The sequence below is a fragment of the Balaenoptera acutorostrata genome, chromosome X (genome assembly GCF_949987535.1).
Source record: "Balaenoptera acutorostrata chromosome X, mBalAcu1.1, whole genome shotgun sequence".
NCBI classification, from domain to species: Eukaryota; Metazoa; Chordata; class Mammalia; order Artiodactyla; family Balaenopteridae; genus Balaenoptera; species Balaenoptera acutorostrata.
Window position 1 is genome coordinate 20,807,317 of NC_080085.1, and position 23,912 is coordinate 20,831,228.

General features: G+C 38.8%; 2 protein-coding genes across 6 annotated transcripts in view; one reads left to right on the forward strand and one right to left on the reverse strand.

The window, feature by feature from the left end:
• Positions 1–23,912, forward strand: part of ZFX (zinc finger protein X-linked) — a 69,094-nt gene that overhangs the window by 20,086 nt on the left and 25,096 nt on the right. For 3 of the 5 annotated variants that reach the window (XM_057537790.1, XM_057537788.1, XM_057537789.1), the window contains exons 2-3: positions 12,919–13,007; positions 15,758–16,327. In XM_057537790.1, coding sequence (XP_057393773.1) covers positions 12,947–13,007; positions 15,758–16,327 — 631 coding nt within the window. In that variant the 5' untranslated portion in view covers positions 12,919–12,946. Of the gene's footprint in view, positions 1–12,918; positions 13,008–14,081; positions 14,137–15,757; positions 16,328–23,912 lie in introns of all 5 variants that reach the window. The other 2 variants (XM_057537791.1, XM_057537792.1) reach the window with 1 other exon arrangement.
• LOC130704558 (E3 ubiquitin-protein ligase RNF146-like) lies at positions 2,038–8,750 on the reverse strand. The gene is made up of 2 exons (XM_057538620.1): positions 8,717–8,750; positions 2,038–3,557 (listed from the first exon to the last, which is right to left on the reverse strand). Exons 1-2 carry the CDS (start codon positions 8,748–8,750, stop codon positions 2,695–2,697), a joined length of 897 nt encoding a protein of 298 aa, XP_057394603.1. The 3' UTR covers positions 2,038–2,694.

Sequence of the window (23,912 nt, forward strand, 5' to 3'; positions counted from 1 at the left end):
GTTTAAAAAACTGTAAAGCTGCAGTACATGTTTTTTACAACTGGTTATTAGAAAACTAAGGAAAGCCGTCATTAGCTTGAATAAAGTAACATGAAAGTGAGACTGCTTTAGTTTAGGGGAAAAAAACCCTGAAATTCCAATGCATTATCAGAAAGATTTTCCAATACAAGGAGACATGTTGCTCATTAAGGAGGAGTTCAATAAGAAAAGCACTTTTTTTTTGGCTGCACTGCGCAACATGCGGGATCTTGGTTCCCTGACCAGGGATCGAACCTGTGCCCCCCTGCAGTGGAAGCACAGAGTCTTAAACACTGGACCGCCAGGGAAGTCCCCTGAAAAGCACTTAACTAAATTAACAACTGTGGGAATGACCAGTTCAGAGATGAAGTAAATGCCTGATTTTGGGAAGGATGGCAAGTGCAAGAAAAAGATTAAAAAAAGTTTCTGATAATACCAACAATTCTTCATCATGTACTGCATTTGACAGAAATTAACCTTTTTTTTTTTTTTTTTTTTTTTTTTTTTTTTTTTACAAATTTGGACCTTATTTATTTGATCTTTTAAATAATTATTAGATTTCTATTTTAAATTATCTATGAAACAATGATAGTCACCATATAGAAAGTCTACTAACTACAAAATTGGCCAGTTCATTTGTGTGCTCCAGAATTTCCAAACCAGTAGTTAAGAAGTACTACAGTTTACATAGTAATCAAATTTAACTTTGATCAAAACTGCCAAGGACTGCAGACTCAGGAAGCATCCTGTAACATACATTTGCATTTTACATCAGATTTCTATTTTTTTCTGAAAAGTAGCTAGCATTTCTTCTTTTATAACTAAGCTATCTTTTAAAAGTAAAGTTAATAACAATGTGCAACTCAGACTTTTATGATCATCTCAGTAATACAGACTTTAAAAAACATAAGTCAAAGAATTAAGTCCTAATTCTAACCTATCAATCACAGCAAGAGGTAAAAAGATGGACCTAGAGTCTGTCATACAGAGTGAAGTAAGTCAGAAAGAGAAAAACAAATACTGTATGCTATCGCATACATATGGAATCTCAAAAAATGGTACTGATGAACCTAGTGGCAGGGCAGGTATAAAGACGCAGATGTAGAGAATGGACTTGAGGATGCAGTGAGGGAAGGGGAAGCTGGGACAAAGTGAGAGAGTAGCACTGACATATATACACTACCAAATGTAAAATAGATAGCTAGTGGGAAGCTGCTGCATAGCACAGGGAGATCAGCTCAATGCTTTGTGACCACCTAGAGGGGTGGGATAGGGAGGGTGGGATAGGGAGGGTGGGAGGGAGGCTTAAGAGGGAGGGGATATGGGGATATATGTATACATATAGCTGATTCACTTTGTTGTACAGCAGAAACTAACACAACATAACATTGAAAGCAATTATACTCCAATAAATATGTAAAAAAATAAAAAATAAAAGTAGTGACAGTTTATATTTGCTATTGTAACATTCAATTCACCTTTGAAAAATCATATTAAAGACAACTTGAGTATGCTTCGTGATCCTACTGTTTTACTCAGGAAAATATAGAAGAGAAACTCAGCGTTACTTTTCTTCAGAATCAAATTCTGGATTACCAAGTTAACCCAATGCTTCCTACCTTGCTATATAGATTGTACCACATTTTGTGTTGAATCACTTTGTGTCTACTAATGCTGTTTAAAAATAAGCCTACCATTTAATTCAGATTAAGGTTAGCCATTAATGAATACTGGCAAAGAAAATCTAATATATATACACGGTCTCTACTATCAGTTATTTAAGGCCTTTAAGTCTCACAGGCTTTAGGTTTATTTCCATACATATTTATTCCATGAACATTCCCTGTAGACTCTGTTTAAATATTCTCTATGAAGAAATCAGACTTTTCTGAGCAGGTGGACTATGTAAGCTGAATACACCACCGATTCAAATCACCCCCTTTTTAGTGACCTTTTGGCCACAGATGTCAAAATGTTTCCATCCCCTTCCAGACTCAAGAGACAGATTATTTCTGATAAACTCTAGTATTTATTAAATTATAAAGTCTGTAATCAAAAAGAAAAATGTGGATCAAGACACACCTCAAACTACAAGGACTAGACAGCAAAGCCTATGGGAACGCCATGAAGTGTGTTAGACAAGATTCTGAAACATAAGTTATAAGCTGTTTTCTTTACGTTTCCATTTCAGTAACTTTACTATTAAATAGTTGTTATTCTTCTATTTTAAAACCCCAAATTCACATCTATGCTCACATTAATTAAGCTTCTTGTTCATACTGATCCCAGACATCTCATAGGTGCCAAATTTTAGTAATGGTTTTTATGTCATTCCATGCAGAAAAATATGACAATGCAAGAGTCAGATGAGGATCGTTAATGCACAAATAATACACGCTGGCCAAAAGAACTGAAGATATTTAAAAAAACTATACAGACCTCAAGAAAACTGGGTTATTACTAAACAGCTCTCAACTATTAACACCCAAGTTCCTTATATTAAATAAATTTCTCAACAGAGACATGTTAGACATTTTAATTACAGGTCTATCCTTACCATACCCCTTCCCACCCCAACTCCCAAAATGCACTACTAGGGATGAGTATAATGTTATGTGGGCAGAAATGTACAGGTAACCATTTTTACCTTGAGCATGGATCTGAAAACTTTATTACTTAAACTTCAGTTACTGTGCACTGTCCATCAGGCCTTCTGGATCTGACACTGACACCCACTGTTGCACCCCCTGCCACGGATTGATCAGTTCCTGATAGATCAGATCGATCAGATACTGTCTGGTTGGGATTAGGAACCGAAAGTCTCTGTTGGGTCAAGGAGTGTTGCGCAACAAGCGCAGATCCATCCTCACTATCACTACTGGCATCTGATTCGGTTTCTTCAATGGAAGTGTCTGGTGCTGGTACCCTGCCTGAAGATGGTGACTCATGATCTTCTTCTCCTTCCCCCCTATGACTCCTTTCAGCTATGCTGTCTCCACCGAGTTGTAAATGTGCAAAAGAGTCTTCCAGAGAAGTGCTTGCATCAGGGGATGGTGTTGCAGGGCTTGTTAACTGCCCATCTACTGACGTCAGGGGCCTTACAGTAGACGACACCAGAGGCTGAACAGAAGCTCCACTCTGTGCTGGTACACTGTCCGCTCCATCAGCAGAGCTCTCTCTTGCTAGGTTTACGGTATTAGCATCACAGTCCAGCCTAAGTCCGGCTACTCCCTTCTTTGGTATATCTATTATATCCCGCTTAATCTTCCTGCGACGTCCATGTTCATTTCTCCTATATTGAACCATATTTTCAAGATCGGCAACATACAGAAACCCGGCAATTAACATTTCGGTGCTCTTTTTACCTTTGGAAAAAGCATCTTCCAGCTCTCTACTAGTACGCTCATCATACTGCCACCACCCATTTCTTCCTTCATAATACCATGCATAGTCACCATTTCCTCTACTTGCTGCCTTGAGTTCTTCTGGTGACAGTAAGGTTGGCTTATCAAGGAAATCCTCGGGAATTTCTTGTCGGCCTTTTTTTAAAAAAAAATAAATTTATTTATTTATTTAGGGCTGCGTTGGGTCTTCGTTGCTGTGCACGGGCTTTCTCTAGTTGTGGCGAGCGGGGTTTCTCATTGTGGTGGCTTCTCTTGTTGCAGAGCACGGGCTCTAGGCGTGCGGGCTTCAGTAGTTGTGGCACGCGGGCTCAGTGGTTGTGGCTCACGGGCTCTAGAGCACAGGCTCAGTAGTTGTGGTGTACGGGCTTAGTTGCTCCACAGCATGTGGGATCTTCCCGGACCAGGGCTCGAACCCGTGTCCCCTGCACTGCCAGGTGGATTCCTAACCACTGCGCCACCAGGGAAGCCCAGAAATTAACCTTTTAAAAATTTCCCCTGACGGTTTTATTTAGTTTAACTCTTCTGTGTACTGTGTAGTTTAAATTAATTTCCATATTATGTCAAAACAGTCTCCATCCTTTGATCACATCAAGTGTTTCACAAAGTCCACTCCAGTATACCTCAACTAAAGGTGGTTATTAGAGGAAATCATGTGAGTAGGATTTCTGTTCAGAGTGTCAAGAAAAGCTGATAAACTAAACTATTTTTTTAAAACTTCAAAATCAAAATGAGTCATCTAAAGAGATTTGTTAGACATTATGATATACAGTAGAGTTTTATGTAATGAACATGGATAAATTATTGAGTATATTAAATAGCAATATTTCATGAAGGAGGCTGTACTACTTTACATAACAAAAACTATGTAGAAAGTGTATGCACTTCCTGGGACTTCCCTGGTGGTGCAGTGGTTAAGAATCCGCCTGCCAATGCAGGGGACACGGGGTCAAGCCCTGGTCCGGGAAGATCCCTCATGCCGCGGAGGAACTAAGTCTGTGTGCCACAACTACTGAGCCTGCGCTCTAGAGCCCTCAAGCTACAACTACTGAGCCTGCGTGCCACAACTACTGAAGCCCGCGTGTCTAGAGCCCATGCTCTGTAACGAGAAGCCACTGCAATGAGAAGCCCTCGCACTGCAACGAAGAGTAGCCCCCACTCGCCGCAAGTAGAGAAAGCCCGCGCGCAGCAACGAAGACCCAATGCAACCAAAAATTAAAAAAAAAAAAAAGTATATATAAAGAAAAAAAGGGTATGTACTTCCTAACATCAAGCTACAGTCTTAAAGACAAAGGCATTTAAAAAGTGTAGTGCTTAGTGTTTGTAGCACGTCAATGCAACTAACTTCAGAGGGTGTTTTGGCAACTCTTTAAAAATTTTCTTTATATTTTTTATTTTTAAAGCACTTTGTTGAGGTATGATTGACATATAAAAGCTTTATACATTTAATGTATACATTTGATGAGTTTGGGGATAAGTATACACCTGAGAAATCATCACCACCAGCAAAGCCATAAACATTCATCACCTCACAAAGTTTCCTCCCACCATGTCGTCATCGTTGTCTTCTTCTTCCTATTCTTCCTCTTCCCCTCCTTCTCCCTCTCCTTCTCCCTCTCCTTCTCCGTCTTAGTAAGAACACTTAACATAAGATCTACCCTTTTAGCAAATTTTAAGTGTACAGCACAGTATTGTTAGCTATAGACACTGTGCCATAAAGAGGATCTCCAGAACTCTGTATCCTTTGAACATTATCTCTCCAACTTCTCTTCCTTTTTAACCCCTGGGAGCCACCATTCTACTCTCTGCTTCTCTGAGTTTGACTGTTTTAGAGTCCACATATAAGTGAGGTCATGCAGAATGTTTTTTTTTTTTCCCTGTATCTGGCTAATTTCACGTAGCATAATGTCCTCTTCCATCCATCTTGTCACAAACAATGGAATTTTAAGGCTGAATAATATCCCACTGTATGTATATATCACATTTTCTTTATCCATTCATCTGTCAATGGACATTTAGGTATTTTGGCAACTCTTAATCTGAACATGAATAGGGGCTTTGGAAAAATAAGACTTTAAGAAGGCTTGTCATTTTAGGTCCAAATTTTTTATTTCCTATTTAAAAGCTCTTTAAAAAAATTTTTTTTCATTTGAAGTATAGTTAATTTGCAATGTTGTGTTAGTTTTAGGACCAAATTGTAATAGATTTTGAAAGTTCGAACTCTTAGACTTTAAACAAACAAAACCTTGAAATTACTGATTGGCTCAAATGGTTTTATGGAAAAAACTAATCTGTAACAAAAACTTGGCATTGAATTTTTGAGCAAAGTGTACAAAAGTTCCAAGTAGGACAGGGCAAGGAAGGACGGGGCTCTGACATTTACAACAGGAAGCATTTTCTCTTCCTCTTCTTGGCACAGAGGGTGGGCAAGGTTTTTTGAAAATAAAATATTGTATTAGGGAGTAGAATTTGAATTAAAGCTATTAGCTTAATATTATTAATTATATATATCTCTTTCCTTATTTTTTGAATGTTTGATCTGTCAGGTGTTGATAAGAGTTGTAACTTTTCACTACTATTGATTTTTTTTCAGTTTCTATCATAGTTTTTTTGCTTTTACATATTTCCATTCTGTTTTGACACATACAAATTCATAATTACTTCAAATTCAAGATAGACTAGAGAAGACACACATTTATTTTTACTTCCTTTTGAAATCACATTGAGGAAGAAGTATAAAAATTCAGAGAAAAAAGAAAACCTGAGAGGTATGCCACTTGTAGACCAGAATATGATGAATTTCTGGTTGAATAAAGCAATTGGGAATCAATTAATGGCAAAGCCCTAGAGAGCTTAGTGAACCTGTGGCCCTATTTGGAAAGTTGGAAGGACCATCCCAAAATTGTCATTCTGTGTTTTCCCCAGTGTCAAAAGTGGGGACATCCGAGGAGAAAGAGCAAGCCATGGGCACAGCCAGATAATTAAAGTTATGGAAAGCCAAGCCTTTTACTTATCAGTATAGATATCTCTAGTGGTTTTCCTCCTGAGCTAATGCCAAAAATTTGGCTCTCTGAATTGCAAATTCATCCATAGGAAATTCCAAAGTGGGTACTGTGGGGAGAAAGTTAAGGACCGTGCTTTAGGTAGCTTGTAGTATCCTGAGGGATATTGGACCTCCAGTACCTGCAAGATGGGCTACTCATCCACCTTAAAGGAAAGCCTGGCTAGTTACATGGTTCCTTTCTCTCCCTTGACCTCATTCTAGACGGGACTCCTTTGGTCAGAACTTAGGTTCATTGCTAGGCAAACAGGGTTTCTCACTTGGGCTGAGGAAATACAGCCCAGCTATCAGAATGTAACTCTAGACCCTCATCTACAGATAGGAATGGACAACCTGTAAGAACCATGCTTTTGAGGAAAACCATCAGTCTGAAAGAGAGGCACCAAATTCAACAAACTGAATAATGAAACAGCAGAGGAGACAGGTTAATATAGGGTACAGAATAAACTTTAAATCCTCAGAGATATTTGAGAAGATGCAGTATCCACTGAAAAAAGATTGCTGTGAAAAAGAAACTAAGTTTATTTTGGAATTAAAACATGATCTTTTAAGTAAAAATTAAGTAGATGGAGTGAAGATCAAATTAGCTTAGAAGGAAGAGTTTAGGGATTCTGAGAATGTAATAGAAAGACAAAGATAGAAAATACAGGAGAAAAAGTTAAAGCAATATGGAGGCTAGATTTAGGAGTTCTTACATCTTATAATAGAAATTCTAGTAAGAATGAACAGAGAAAATGGAAGCAAGTATTGAAACAGAAGAAAATTTCTTGAGTTCAAGAAGGGCTCAAATCTTTTGATTGGAAGATTCCCACTGGGTTCTGGAAGTAAGACCACCAGAGCTTGTTAGAGTGGTAGCAGTGAAAATAAAGGGGACATGATGAATTTAAGAGTGGATGACTATGAGACATATAAGGGCTGAATTGGTAAGAGAAGTGAAATAGCATTCCAGATTTGAAAATTAGATATCTGAAGAAATGATAGCTGCATTTCCCACATTGAACAATGTGGGAAAGAACTGGGAAAGAAATTCATAGCTTAAGAGGGAAGATATTAATTAGGCTTTAAGTGTAAATTTTCACCAGTTCCAATTTCCGTCTAAGAAAAATTCTGTTACAGGTGGATCTGCTTTTGTTTCTGTTTCCTGTAGCTTGAGCAATTCCATCTAATCTGTACGATACAGTTTGGTTTTCTGAGCATGGCTTAGGGAGAGGAACTAGAGTCAAGTCATAAAATTAAAAGGCATGGAGTTTTGGGAAGACCAAAAGCAGACAAATGATTCTTGTATGCTTATGACAAAAAGCAAAGTGAAAATATAAGCACCTTCCCCGAGAGGGAGATCATGAAAGTGTCTAGGCATCAAAAGATATATTATCAGCTCGGTGGTTTGTGACCACCTAGAGGGGTGGGATAGGGAGGGTGGGAGGGAGGGAGACGCAAGAGGGAAGAGATATGGGAACATATGTATATGTATAACTGATTCACTTTGTTATAAAACAGAAACTAACACACCATTGTAAAGCAATTATACTCCAATAAAGATGTTAAAAAAAAAGAAATAAATTATATTCATTATCCCAGATTTAAGACAGATAAAATGCCACTGCTATACCTATTAACTTGGCATGGTATTTTTATTGCTTTATTTTGAAGAATTGAAGAAAATTATTGTGAATTTCCTGAGTTTCTCTCAAACCAATATTTCCCTTAAAATGGTACGTTTTTCTGTTGTGAATTCTTCCATAGCATTTTTAGGATCATGACTCCTGCATCTGGGAAGGGAATATTTTACAGAGCTTAAGGTGAGAGTGACGTCCCGGAAGTATTTTGAGGGCATTTGATAATCAGACTGAACATTAGTATGTGTTCGCCCAAAGTGTTAGGTTCTTGGTTCTCTGAACCGTTCTGCTTATTTGTCTTCAGATTCAACTGTTCTCTGGGCTTGGTTCTTGCAACAAAGGTAGGGGCACTTTGCATTACATCATCAGCCTGCGCTCCCCACCCTTACTTTATCACAATCCTGAGAACTTTCCTGAGTAGGTTCTATCCTAAGAACATTGGTTTCATTCTGGTTGTGAGAGAGATTTACTTCTAACCCCACAGGGGTTACAAAGTTGAAGTATAGTCATCTCTGCTTAGAAGTTCAAAACATGTTTTTTTCCTGATTTGAGTTTTTATAATGACAAAATAGAAGGAAAAATAACCAGTCAAAACTGTTTGTTGAACAACTGTTGCTTACCTGAGTCAAAATAAGGTGAGTGGACACCCTCCATTTGGGCCAGAATATCTGTTAGGAAATGGGTATGATGTGAAATGTTGGGAAATAAGTGTGTTATGGTAGCTTGGGTTAATATTTTAGAGCACCCTGAATTTTGGGGAACTGCTGAAGCTTTCTGAGCAGGGGAGTGCCGTGATCAAAGCAGTACTTCCGAGGATTAGTCTGCCCACAGATTGCAGGAATGCCCTGGCATTTGGCACCAGCCCTTACTTGTAGGTTCCTGGTCATTTGTTGTGGGAGTGGCAGAAAGCGAAAGGCCAGTTGAGAGGCTATTTTTGTTCCCTGGGGATCAGGAAATATGAAGCTGAGAGTGAATGGTGACAGTGGGAGTAAAAAGGGACAGATTCCTGAGAAGTTGTGGAGAAGGAAGGGACAGTCTGACAACCTGACCGAATATAAGCAGGGAAGAAGGAAAAGGCCTTAGTGGTCATGTCAGGAGAAAGCAAGGTTTTCTCCTGATGAAAATGTTCAGCATGGGACTTCTCTGGTTGTATAGTGGTTAAGAATCTGCCTCCCAATGCAGGGGACACGGGTTCGATCCCTGGTCCGGGAAGATCCCGTATGCCGTGGAGCAACTAAGTGCGTGCGCTACAACTATTGAGCCTGCGCTCTACAGCCCTCGAGCCACAACTACTGAGCCCACGTGCCACAGCTGCTGAGCCCAGGCGCTGCAACTATTGAAGCCTGCGCGCCTAGAGCCCGTGCTCCACAACAAGAGAAGCCACCGCAATAAGCCCACGCACCGCAACGAAGAGTAGCCCCCACTCGCTGCAACTAGAGAAAGCCCGCGCACAGCAACGAAGACCCAACGCAGCCCCCCCACTGCCCAAAAAAAAAAAAAAGATGTTCAGCAGACAGTGTGGTGGAAGTGTTAGGTACTACCCTGAGTATGTGGATTTGGGGAATCATCTTTGTGTAAATGCTAGTTGAAACCCTGGAATAAAGAAAAAGAAGAGAAGAGGGCTGAGTGTCCCACCCTGGGCGGGGTTGCAGTAGTGGGAGAGGACCAGCAGAGTAAACAGTGGTTGGGAAGATGGGAAGAGGACTAGGATGTCACTTAAACTGAGGTAGGAGAGAATTTCAAAATCGAGGGGATTATCCATCAAACTCTAGTAGTAAAAGCTGAGAAAAGGAGTTATTGTGCAGGTGGAGAATTCTTAGAGTTGATGGGTTTGGGTTTATGTAGGGAAATTGGGGAGAGGAGCCTTAAATACCTTAAGGAACCCCATTTATTGCCTTCTAAATTGGCTTGATTTCATGTATACTATGCCATTATGCTTAGAAAATTAGCTTATGTTTATCATTTTGTAATTACATTTTTAAAAGGAGAAAAAGAATTATGGCTAGAGGTGATTTTGATGGGGAGAGAGCAGTGACAGCTTGTTCAGAGCATGTACGTTTTCCATTTTTTATAGTTGAAATGTTTTTTGTTTTTTGGTCCTTTTGTTTGAAGCACTTAGAGTAAATAACGTGAAACATGCTCCTTCCTGAAAATGAATAGAATATGTCTCAGAGTTGACAAGCTGAAAATCTGTTTATTATATTAACATTAATTAAATGAGTTTCTCATGGATATTCCATTAAGGAGTATATATATGTATATAAATGCAAGTTTGGCATCTGAAAATAAGACATAAATAATCATAATTTACAGCAAACAAGTAGAGTCAGGGAAAAAGGAAAAAAGATAAAGTGCTATAGAAATTCAGAGGGGGGAGAGATTATTTTCAGCTTTTTCTTTTTTGTGTGTGTGGGGAAGGGGACTTGGGGGAAGATCCAAGCAGAGGTGATAGGGGAAAGGTGTTCTGGGTAGAAGAAACCCTGAGCCAAATACAGAGCTGGGGTCTTATGTGGATATGGGGCATTTTTGTTTGGTTGAAGTGTGTTCATCTGGTGGTCGGGCGAGGTGCTTGAAGGAGAGTTAGGGAAGATAATGAGAGAAAGATAGTTTGCAGCTGGAAGTTAGAAGATGGCAGGAATTTCAACTTTATTTGCAGGCAGCAGGGAGCCATTAAACATTTTTTGAACAGAGGCCTGATATCACCTGGCTGATGCTTTAGAAAAATGATTCTTGTTTTTGTTACTTGAAATTTTAGTAAGCAGCATGCAGCACTTATATCATCAGCAAAAAATGATAAAAGTAAAAGAAAGATGCATCTAATAGAACCATTTAGGTTGGATTAGAAAGTGAGAAAGTAGAGATAAGGAAACCAGTGAGGGAGGAGGTTTATGTAATACTTGCAACATGAGTAAGCCCTAATCCCTGATGTGTGCTCTTTTGAAGCAATGATTAGTACTAAGTAGTATATTATTTGATTGGTTTTTTTTGTTGTAAGTTTTTGGCTTAAGTAGAAAAGGAAGCATTAAGGTCATTGGGGTGGCTTGCAAAAACTCAAGGCAGACTGTAGCTGGACCTCAGAAAGGTCTAGAACCAGGAGCTAAAAAGCTATTATTGGTAAGCCTCCCTTCCCTGCTCCCTCTCCTCTATTTCTCAGGGCATTCACTGGATTCTTTTTATTATTCATTTGTAAACTTTATCTCACTAGTCTAAGCTGAAGTTGGAAAATGGCCTTCCTCACCTCCTATGTTCCAGCCACCAGGAGAGGAGAGGGAAGAGAGAGACAGAGGCAGAGAGAGACAGACAGACTAAGTGACCTTTGCTCATGGTTTCGATTCTCAGGGATAGGACTTTGATTTTATTGTGCTCAAAGATGAACTTATTTTTACCGTTTTATAGTTAGTGCCAATCAACTATGGCCAGGAGAGTATAAATACACTGCAGGAGTTTACTTTTCTAGATTGGGGGGTTAGTTTTTTGTGGGTTTTTTTTTTTTTGGTGGCTTATTTTTTTTTTTTTTAATTTCTTTGTTTTTTAATTTTTGGCTGCACCAGGGCTTCATTGCTGTGCATGGGCTTTCTCTAGTTGTGGCGAGCGGGGGCTACTCTTCGTTGCTGTGCGTGGACTTCTCATTGTGGTGGCTTCTCTTGTTGCAGAGCACGGGCTCTAGGTGCACGGGATTCAGTAGTTGTGGCATGCGGCCCCAGTAGTTGTGGCCCACGGGCTCTAGAGCGCAGGCTCAGTAGTTGTGGCACACGGGCTTAGTTGCTCTGCGGCATGTAGGATCTTCCCGGACCAGCACTTGAACCTGTGTCCCCTGCATTGGCAGGCAGATTCTTAACCACTGCACCACCAGGGAAGCCCGATTGGGGGATTAGTTAAGAGGTCATTGTAAGTTAGGCAGAAATCCCAAAGGGTGTTTACTATAATTTTGCACTTTGAATCTTTAACCGTTGTTTAATGTATTGGTTGAAAGATAGCAGACTACATTAAATTCAGAGAAGTAATATGAAAATTGTGCAGGAATTTCCTCCCGATAAGCTACAGAGTATAAATTGAACCTTTATAAAGCTGGTTACCCTTGTGGGAGTGAGGAGTATACAGAGTGAGAGGAGACTAGAGTGCTGGGGTGCTGGAAATGTTCTCTAGCTTGATCTGGGTAGAGTAGTGATTACACAGATTTATGCATGTGTCAGAATGCATCAAGACGTTTGCAGTATGTATGTATGTACGTATGTATGTATGATGTATGTAAGCAGTATCTCAAAAAGTTGAGGCAAAGCTGACTTATTTGATTTATCCACCTTTCCTTGTCATATAGATGCCCATGTATCATTATGTTTTTGGCAATTTAATTTTAACTTTTCCCTTTTATTTCAGATAGACACATTTTTTAAAAATTAATTAATTAATTAGTTTATTTATGGCTGTGTTGGGTCTTCGTTTCTGTGCGAGGGCTTTCTCTAGTTGTGGCGAGCAGGGGCCACTTTTCATCGCGGTGCGCGGGCCTCTCACTATCGCGGCCTCTCTTGTTACGGAGCACAGGCTCCAGACGCGCAGGCTCAGTAGTTGTGGCTCACGGGCCTAGGTGCTCCGCGGCATGTGGGATCTTCCCAGACCAGGGCTTGAACCCCTGTCCCCTGCATTGGCAGGCAGATTCTCAACCACTGCGCCACCAGAGAAGCCCTCAGATAGACACATTTTTGATAGATGTTCATCTGTCACATAATTTTTGGTGTCTCAGAAATGTAAATAGTATGATGACATTTTTTTAATACATATATTAAAAAGAGTAATACTTGGTTTACTTTTTCGCCTAATTTAGGAGCTGTGACTGATGAGAATTAAAGGCCATGGATGAAGATGGACTTGAATTACAACCACAAGAGCCAAACTCATATTTTGATGCAACAGGTATAACTACTTGGGTTGTTCCACTTCCCGCCTACCAGATTTGGAGTTGGTTGTCAAGTGGAAAAATTGCTAGATGCTGTCATTGATATTTACACTTAGGTATCTTGTTATCCTATCAAGCTTACAGATGTTAAAGTGAGTATATTATTATTCCCCTCCTTAAAAATTTGGCTCCCTCATAACCAACACTCATATTCTTGTCAGTAACAGCAACATTATCAAAACCTTAGTGTTTACTTCAGTCCTGTTAAAGTTCTCCCTTTGAAAATATTCCTTGCTTACATCTCTTCATTCTACTTTCTTCCACATAGACCATTATCCGGCAGGTAAAGTATAAACCTAAGGCCCTCCATGTTCTGACCCCATCCTACTTTTAAAATCCTCTCTCTCACAAGTTAACAAAAGGAGTCTTACCTCACTCCCCAGACTGTACAAGGAGAATTAAATTTATGAAGTTCTAAAAATGGGAAAAAAGTATTCACAATTTTGGATTACTCATGGTTCCAGTTATATAACAGTGAAGTGATTATGCTAGGTTTTGTAATATAAAATGGTTTTATATCACACTAACTAGCTACCTTATAAATAAAATGTTAATGAGTTTTCCATTGGACTTGAAATGACTGTATTTTATACTAAAGAAATAGCAATTAACTTTATCAGGAAATTAAATATTAGCGATTTTTAATTTTAACTTTTCTTTAATCTCTAAATCTAATGGTGGTTTGTGTATTTTTCTTAACAATTTGGGATAGTCTTTTGACTCACATTTGGTAATTTCAGCTTGATAATGATAAATGCAAAGTTATGATTCTTTCTTCTTTAGAACTTGAAGTATAATTAATGTGCTTGAAAGAGAGACTAAGCTCTTTCGAGAAAAACGCACACCATTTACTAGCTTAATGTTGCCACAAGCAAGCCTGGATCATGGGCTAAGGGGTAGATTGAAGGGCTGTTGCATTTTAGCCCTGATTGTTAACACTTATGGTGTTTGTTTATCTTTGAGCAAGTCACTTAATCTGCCAGGGCCTCCATTTTCATATGTCCTAATAATAATGAAACCTTTCATTACAGTTTTTCAGAACACTTCCCATATATTCCCATTTGATCATCACAGCAGTCCTGTGAGGTATGCATGGCAGATACTACTGTCCTCATTTCACTGATGAGGAAACCGAAACTCAGAGGTTAAATGACTTGCCCAAGGTCACAAAACTAATAAGTGTCCAAATCCTGCTCTCTGATTTAGATTTTTTTAAGCAGTACTCTTGCCACTAAATGCTTTCATCTTCATGTCTGCAAAATGGAGATTACAGTGATCTATTGCTTGATGTTAATATTGAGAATATTGAAAACAGTATAAAGCATTTTGTAGAAGTTCTGTGGGAATTAAAGCAAGCACTCTTTATTAGTTCTAGGTGTAAATAAAATGGATATTAACTGGCTTTAAGATTTCTTACATTTTTAAAGGTTCTTTGGCCCTTGTTGATTATTTGTGTTTGTTTAAAAAAAAAAAAAAAGCCATGTGTCTCTCTGAGGGCCTGGCCATTGACACAGAGTCATTGAGTTAGGCAGCTGCTTGGACTCAGCCTGGTCTGAGTCACATCCAGAAGCACTAATCGACTGAATAGCTTTTTAGGTAAGACTTTTATAAAATATTGTTTGCTTTTCTCTGGATCAGGAGCCAAGGTACCAGATTTGTTTTATTTTATCTTACATTATGTTTTTGGCAAGGATATCTGATTTTGATTCTCATTTGTGGCATTTATTCAGAGTAGTATTTACTGAGCACCATAACCTGTGCAAACTGTGTGATCTTGGTGAAGTCATTTAATCTCACTGGGCTTCAATTGATTCAACCCTCTACCTTCATTTGTTAACTGCAGAGTGGACTAGAGTAGGGTTTCTTATGTTCTGAGGAACTGCCAGGGGGATTGGCATATGGGGGGATGGGAGGAAGCTGAACGGAGGCGGACTACCCTGGTGAGGTTGGGGCAGGCCCCACTCCAACTAACCTCACCTTCCATTGCTCCAGAGCAACTGCACTTTTATTCATCTTATCTGTCCACAGAGGCTCCTTAACCAGTTGTCTTTCCTCTTTAACTGTGGCCTTCTAGCCCTCTTTTTATTTATGGCCCGATTCTTTTTATATTCTAGATTCGAAGGATAGTTTCTGAATTTCCATAATCATAAATGGAGGATATTGGTGGGATTTTGTTCTAGAACAAAGGAGGAGAAAGGGGAAATGAAGGGAAGTAAAAGAAAACATGGGAGAGATGGACAGGAGAAAAAAATATGAGTTGAAAGAGAGATAGAGCAAGAAGGGAAAGAAGTGAAAAACATATAATGAAGGAAAATGGTATATTTGCCACCTGAAGTTGCTTTACTTATTAATTTTTGTAATCATCCCTTAAGTACCTATGCATATGGGTTTAGTTTTAGTCAGCCTAGAATATTACTTTCATGAATATATTTTTGTGTGTGTGACTGCCTCAGTTACTTTGTTTTTCTTTTATTTCCTTACCTGTTAATTGATTTGGGATGAGTATAAAAGTTCTTGTATTAAGAATTTCTATTTCTGATATGATTCAAAAGTAGATTCTCTCTTTATTTCTTTAATCTATCTTAATGTTTGAGACAACTGAGGAGCTAGTCTGTTTTCCTGGTAGAAATTAAGTAACATTTACATTAATTGAGGTAGTCATGCATGTCTACCTGAAATTTGTGATTTTAATTTTTTTTTTTTTAAGGAGCTGATGCTACACACATGGATGGTGATCAAATTGTTGTGGAAGTACAAGAAACTGTTTTTGTTTCAGATGTTGTGGATTCAGACATAACTGTGCATAACTTTGTTCCTGATGACCCAGACTCAGTTGTAATCCAAGATGTTATCGAGGACGTTGTTATAGAAGATGTTCAATGTCCAGATATCATGGAAGAAGCAGATGTATCTGAAACGGTCATCATTCCTGAGCAAGTGCTGGACTCCGATGTAACCGAAGAAGTTTCTTTAGCACATTGCACAGTCCCAGATGATGTTTTAGCTTCTGATATTACTTCAGCCTCAATGTCTATGCCAGAACACGTCTTGACGAGTGAATCCATACATGTGTCTGATGTTGGACATGTTGAACACGTTGTTCATGATAGTGTAGTAGAGGCAGAGATCGTCACTGATCCTCTGACAGCTGACGTAGTGTCAGAAGAAGTATTGGTAGCAGATTGTGCCTCTGAAGCAATCATAGATGCCAATGGGATTCCTGTGGACCAGCAAGATGATGACAAAAGCAACTGTGAGGACTACCTTATGATTTCCTGTGAGTCTTGGGGTACCGTGATTGTCGAAGGTGGTTTTTTTTTAAAAAATTAATTAATTAATTTAATTTTTTTTTTTAGCTGTGTTGGGTCTTCGTTTCTGTGCGAGGGCTTTCTCTAGTTGCGGCGAGCGGGGGCCACTCTTCATCGCGGTGCGCGGGCCTCTCACTGTCGCGGCCTCGCCCGTTGCGGAGCACAGGCTCCAGACGCGCAGCCTCAGTAATTGTGGCGCACGGGCTTAGTTGCTCCGCGGCATGTGGGATCTTCCCGGACCAGGGCTCGAACCCGTGTCCCCTGCATTGGCAGGCGGATTCTCAACCACGGCACCACCAGGGAAGCCCCCTCAAAGGTGTTTTTGAAGGCTGTCTTTCCTAACTTATATCAGGGGTGAAATTTTCTTGACTTCTATAAAATTAAATCTCATAGACCTTCCTTCATTGTTGTTTCAGTTTGGAGCCTGTAAGATAACTCAAAATTAAGAAAAGTGGAATGGTACAGGGTAGAATCATTTCTCTGTAAGGACACAGTAGAAAGATGAGATTTCTTCAGTCTAGAGATCAAAGATTGAAAGGACTAGAACTGAACTTTGTGAAATCATGAAGGATGTGATTAGGCTGTTACCAGCCTTCAATAGAATTAGGAACCCTCTTGAAACTTAAAAGGAGTTCAACTTAGAGAAAAATGTATACCCAAACTACTTATATTCTTGTATATGGATGTACAGTACTACTTATGTAATACTATGTACTTATATAATATGTAAAATGCTCTTTATATAACAGATAGCATGGAAAAGAGCTCTGGCATAGTATTTAAACAAATATTCCAAAACATGATTTCAAGTATGATGGACTCATACTAGGTTATTGAAGAAAAGTAAGGTGTTTTGGAACTCACCTCTAACATCTGGGAGAATAGCTATGTCTTCTTACAATTTATTTCTTGGTACCACTTTCAGAGATCCTGAGGATCCTAATCCTCAGTTAGATAGACCACAGTTCTGACCCAGTATGGAAATTCTAATTATGCCTCTAGGAACTAAACTTCAAACAAATAAAGACTTACAGACTATTTGCTTATATAAATGCACGAGACCATTTGCTTTGCTTGAATACCTGTTATAAAACAGGAATTTAATATGAAATATTGGAGTCCACCAGCATTTTAGGAAATACCTTTTAAAAGTTCTTAAGATTCTGGAAATCAGAGAGTTCTTCGTGTAAAGAGGAGGAAAATGCCTTCATTCAACACGTGTTTACTGTGCCCCTACTATGTGTCAGACATTTTTTTAGATAGTGCAAATATGGATATGTGCTAAATAAAAATTACACAAAACCATTGTCCTTGGAGAGCTTACAGTCTACAGTGGGAGAGAAAGATGGGTTACACTGTGATGCAGAGGTGTGACTAAATTGCTGTGGAGACAGAATGGAGTTGCTGACCTTTGAACTCAAGGATGAGTTCCTACTTTTGCAGGATGAAGAAGGACATGGATAGGAGGGAGCCATTCTAGGCAAATGGTATATAGTATGTCAAAAAGGTCTTGGCTTCTGCTGGGAATAATGGGAACTTTAGGATGTACTCATATTTTTGTGCACTTTCTGTTTATTTACTTAAAATAAATTTCTAGAAATAATATTGCTGGATCAGAGGGTATACATATTTACAAGTCTGGTTATATTTGCTTCGGTATTTTGCCTAATAGAATTCCACCCACCAAGTTTATGAGAATGTCCCTTTCCCTACACTCTGACCAACATAGGGTATTGTTTTCCCTTTTAATTTTTGCCACTCTGACAAGGAAAAATGTAATATCCTGTTTCAAGTTTGAATTTATTTTAGGAAGGTAATCCTGGTAGTAATAAGGAATAAGAATAGGTGAGAAGAGATTAGTGCTAGAGAGAAGTTGGAATGGTTCCTCCATGAGATAAAGAAGATCCTAAGTACCTTCATAGTAATGGGAGTAGAGCAGGGGAGCTGGATTTAAGAGAGATTAGGAAGTAAAATGAATGCGATTTGGTGATAGATAGAATAGGGGTAAGGATTTGAGGGAGAAAGAATTCAAGGAGGACACTAAGGTTTCTGCCGTGGGAGATTGGGTGCCTGGTTATGCCATTACCTGGGAGGAGGAATAGATTTGGTGGAAAGAAAATGTTTCAGGACCTGTTGAAAGTTTAGGTTGCTTGCTGGGGACAATCTGGTGGATGTTTTCTGTAGGCAGTTGAAAATACGAATTTGGTGCTTTTGAGAGAGTTTGTGACTAGAGGAAGAAATTTGGGACAACAGAATATAGGTAGTACCCTATGTGGAAATGGGTGGTGGTCCCCAGAGAGTGCTTGTCAAATAAGAGTGTCAAGTATGGATCCTTTGGGCATTTAAGAAGTAGGCAGAGAAGAGCTCATGAAAATCAGGAGGTTTTAGGAAGAGGAGGAGGAGAAAAATCTTTAGAATGTTTTTAACACTGTGAAAGATAAGCAGAATTTCTAAGAGTGTTAGTTACTGAGGAGGGAGTGGGCTTTTTCTTTAGGCAGTTAGGAGGTCATTGGTATCTTTTTTTTTTTTAATTATCCTTTTTGTTTTATTTTTGTGGAAAGGCAACTTTATTTTTTTTAATTTTTAAATTTTTTATGATTAAAACTATTGGGTGTAATATAGGCTCAAGGATGTATTGTACAACATGGGGAATATAGCCAGTATTTTGTAATAACTATAAATGGAAAGTAACCTTAAAAAATTGTATAAAAAGTTATTGGTATCTTAATTAGAATAGTTTCAATAAAGCATGGGCCAGTGGAGAAGAGATAGAGGAGATAAGCTGTAATGGATTGAGAAGTTGGTGGAAGTGGTGGAATAGGTGAAGCAGTTTGTATAAATTGCCGTTTTGGTCAGTGAAGGGACAGAAGAAGCAAGAGTACAGCTTTTGATGGTTGAATGGATGGTGGAAGTGTGTTGAGCATATATATAGGTTTACAGGTGCAGGACACAAACAGTTGAACAGAGACTGAAGATATAGGAAGGACTAACAGTTGGAGCAGGTTCCAGAGAAGAGGAACGGAGTAGGGTCCAGGGCAGTGGTGGAAGGCTGGTAGGTGAGTCCTAGAGAGAAAGAGTCCCCTTCTCTGAGACAGGAAGGCAGTTAAGGATCAGGAAAATTGGAGAGCCTGGGACAGTAAGTTTAAAAGGAGTGTTTGAATGTTGGGAGCTATTTTCTCTGTGTAGCAAATTCACCTGCTAATATAGAAGGACTTGCAGAGGTTGGGTGGGAGCTGAAGGGTAGTGGCAAAGGGTTGAAAAGCCTATGTCGTATGGGGATGGGCCAGGGCAGGAAGCTGAGAACTTACAGATTGCTGAACGAACTGCAGGGGCCAGCTGAGATTGGGAGACTTAAGTTTGTATGTAAGATGCACTATTTAAATGAAAATGCTATTTTTAAATATAACTGCCGGATTTTCTATCCCATGACTAGGCAACCCAGGGGCAAGGCTGGAGAAAGGAGGGAATTGGGTTCATTGTGCTTTATGAGGGAGGAGGATCTGGTGAAATACTTGAGAAAGCACTCTCTGTTCTTGATTTCTCTTTCCCTTTTCTGTCCTTTCTGTCTTAAACTTGTTAGCTAAGGAGTAAAGTGCATGGCATTAGTTCGACCTTCAGCTGCACACTGTCTCTTACCTTTATTACTCTTTTAGGAAGTCAACCCTCCAAGAAAGTCATCCAAAAAACCAGACGTTTCGTTAGTAATGGTTGACATAGTGTAGTAGATTCTTGTATTAGAGCTCAGACTTACAAAATTTTTATTAAAAATTTTATTTATAGTCATCTTTTTTTTTTAGGCCCTGGGTTTGTGCTAATTGATATAGATTTTAATATTCCTGAAAAAGTAAATACAGATAGATACAAACTGCTATTGTACTGTATTTTAGTATATTTTATATATGTACGTAAAATATATATTTTAATAATACAATAATTTCTTCTGTTTTCTCCCTCCCTCCCTCCCTTCCTTCCTTTCTTCTTTCTTTTAAAAATGGAATATCACATCCAAGCTCAAAGAATACAAAGAACACATATACAAGTTCTTATCCCTCTATTTCACTATAGTGAAATGGTTGGATTGGTTTTAGGGATGGTGACTTTTGGTAGTATCTTTTGTCTTCTCTATTATACAGACACTTCTTCACTCTTTCCCCCCACTCCATACCATCATCCCCTTTCCCTTGAAAGTAATGATCATGTTTAAACTGTTGGCTTTGGAATCAGACCAGATGAATGCCTTGGAATTAACGAGCTTTTCTCTTGTCTGCTTCCCAGTAAAGATACTTCTTTTATGCTACATTTTAACTTAAAACCTATATTGATTTCAGAAGTTCAGGATTGAGAAGGGCTTTGTAGTAAGCATATAGGGGAACTATGGCCTGACTTTATCTGTGATAGAGAATGCTGAGATGCCATTATTAGCAGTCAACTTTAATGCTCTTCATAATATGATGAGAGATGGTAGTATCTCTGAATTCCTATGATATTTATTCATCACTTTATAGGTCAAAGACGAACATGAACAGATGTGCAAATATTCTTTTTAAAAATTTCAGTAAGTCATTGAAGCGAAGAGTCTACTAAACAGCTTTTATAAAGTTTTTAGAGTCCTTCTTGACAGATTTCTTCCCTCTGAAAGTCTCATTTAAAAAGATGATAAAGTAGCAAGTAGTAGTGTCACGGGCAGTGTACATTGGCACAAACATTCTTTGTCACAGTATAGCTGCCTTTGAGGTCAGGATGACCTCTTCATCTAGTCTTTGCTCTCTAGATGTTGTGATTGCTTCTAAATTGATTGTATGTTTCTTGAGGACAGGAACTGTCTATTGCATCTTAGCTACTTATGTATATTCCCCATCAAATCCTTTGGCATATTAGATGTGAAATATTTGTTGAATAAATGAATGCTATAGCTGAAAGTCTGTGGACATCATGCCTCATCCAAGGTATTAATGACACATTTCTTCCCTACCAGTAGCTGTGGCTGTTACTTGGTTCTGGTCAGGCTAGATATGGTAGCACTGCTTTATGGTACTTAGGAGTTTTCTGGCTCTCTGAAAGGTGGAGTGTTTGAATCGTCCACTTGTTACTCAGATGGTTTCTCAGTTCTCCATGAATCTGAGACAGCTGCCAGGCATCCTTGATTTCTTTGCAGTGGTCTTCACCCTCCTACAGTTTCACTTTTCAGCTGCATAGTCAAGATGCTATTTTGTCAAACATCAGTTTGTACAATAGGGAAAGTTGGAGAAGATCTGGTGATGATGAGTCAGGCACTGCCTTACAACAGCTGCGGGAAACAGAATATTCTTTGGGTGCCTCTGATACTAATATGATCAACGAAATGTCACTCTAGGTCTTGTTGACATCTCTCATGTCTTTTAATTAGGACAGTTAGGTAGGAGATGAATGGGAGTTAGGTGTTCCTTTCTAATCCTAGATTCTTAAGTTTTGAAATAAACTTTTTTTTTGGTAATAGCTTTTCATACACATACCATACTGTTCACCCGTTTAAAGTGTGCAATTCAGTGGTTTTTGGTATATTCATAAACTTGTGCAACCATCCTCATGATCAATTTTAGAAATTTTTTCATCTCCCCAAGGAGAAACCCCATATCCTTTAACTATCACTCATATTATCCCTCTCCATCCTCTCCAACTCTAAGCAAGCCCTAATCTACTTTCTGTATTTGCCCACTCTGGACATTTCATATCAGTGGTATCCTGTAATATGTAGTCCTTTGTGCCTGGCTTCTTTCACCTAGCATAATGTTTTCAACATTCGTCTATGTTGTAGCATGTATCAGTACTTCATTCCTTTTTATTACTGAGTAATATTCCATTGTATGGGTATACATTTTAGTCTGTTCATCAGTTAATAAACTTTTGGGTTGTTTCCACTTCTTGGCTGTTAGGACTTCAATATCAACATTTGTGTACAAGTTTTTGTTGGATATATGTTTTCATCTCTTCTGAGTATATATGTGGGAGTGGAATTGCTGGGTCATATGGTAATTCTATGTTTAACCTTTTGAGGAACTGCCAGACTGTTTTCTAAAGCAGCTGCACCATTTTACATTCCCACTAGCAGTGAATGAGGATTCCATTTTCTCCACATCCTCTCCAGTACTTGTTAATACTATCTTTTTGGTGATAGCCATCCTAGTGGATATGAAGTGTGGTATCCTCTTGTGGTTTTGATATACATTTCCCTGATGGTTAATGATGTTGAGCGTCTTTTCACGTGCTTATTGGCCGTTTGTATATATTCTTTGGAGAAATGTCTGTTCAGATCTTTTGCCCCCCCTTTTTTTAAAAATAAATTTATTTATTTATTTGGCTTTGTTGGGTCTTCGTTGCTGTGCGCGGGCTTTCTCTAGTTGCGGTGAGCGGGGGCTACTCTTCGTTGCGGTCCACGGGCTTCTCCTTGCGGTGGCTTCTCTTGTTGCAGAGCACGGGCTCCAGGCACGCAGGCTCAGTAGTTGTGGCGCACGGGCTTAGTTGCTCCGCGGCATGTGGGATCTTCCCGGACCAGGGCTCGAACCCGTGTCCCCTTCATTGGCAGGCGGATTCTTAACCACTGCGCCACCAGGGACGCCCATTTTGCCCATTTTTAAATTGAGTTATTTGTCTTTTTTTTACTGAGTTGAAAGAATTTTTGATATATTCTAGATGCAAATCCCTTATATATGATTTGCAAATATTTTCTCCCGTTCTGTTGGTTGTCTTCACTTTTTTGATAGCGTCCTTTGATGTACAAAAGTTTTAAGTTTTGATGAAATCCAGTTTATTTAAACAGGCATACCTTGGAGATATTGCAGGTTTGATTCCAGACCACTACAGTAAAGCAAATATCGCAGTAAAGCGAGTCACACGAATTTTTTTGGTTTCCCAGTTATGTTAACACTATACTGTAGTTTGTTACATGTGCAATAGCTTTAGGTCTTAAAAAAATGTACATATTTTAATTAAAAATATTTTATTGCTAAAAAACGCTAACCATCATCTGAGCCTTCAGTAGTCGTAGTAGTGACAGTAAAGATTACTGATCACAGTTCACTATAACAAATATAATAATCATGAAAAAATAATAATATTGTGAGAATTACCAAAATATCACACAGAGACTCGAAAAGAAGCAAAATATATGTAAGCAAATGCTATTGGAAAAATGGCGCCGATAGACTTGCTTGACCCAGGGTTGCCATAAACCTTCAATTTGTAAAAAACACAGTATCTGTGAAGTGCAATAAAATGAGGCATGCCTGTAATTTTTTTTGTTGTTTATGTGTTTGGTGTCATATATAATAAATTGTTGGCTAACCCAAGGTCATAAGGATTTACACCGTTTTCTCCTCTAAGAATTATGTAGTTTTAGCCCTTATGTTTAGGCGTTTGGTCTATTTTGAGTTTATTTTTGTACATAGTGTGAGGTAAGGAGCTAACTTTATTCTTTGACATGTGGGTATTCAGTTGTCCTAAGCACTTTTTGTTGAAAAGACTGTTCTTTCCCCATTGAATGTTCTTGGCACCCTTGTTGAAAATAATTGACGGTAA

What these genes read in the sequence shown, in the direction of transcription:
- LOC130704558 (XM_057538620.1), bottom strand. Translation starts at nt 8,750, where the DNA reads ATGGAGGGTGTCCACTCACCTTATTTTGACTCAG. An exon ending in CTCACCTTATTTTGACTCAG is followed by an intron (nt 3,558 to 8,716) that starts GTAAGCAACAGT and finishes TTTTAAAAAAAG; the next exon opens with GCCGACAAGAAATTCCCGAG.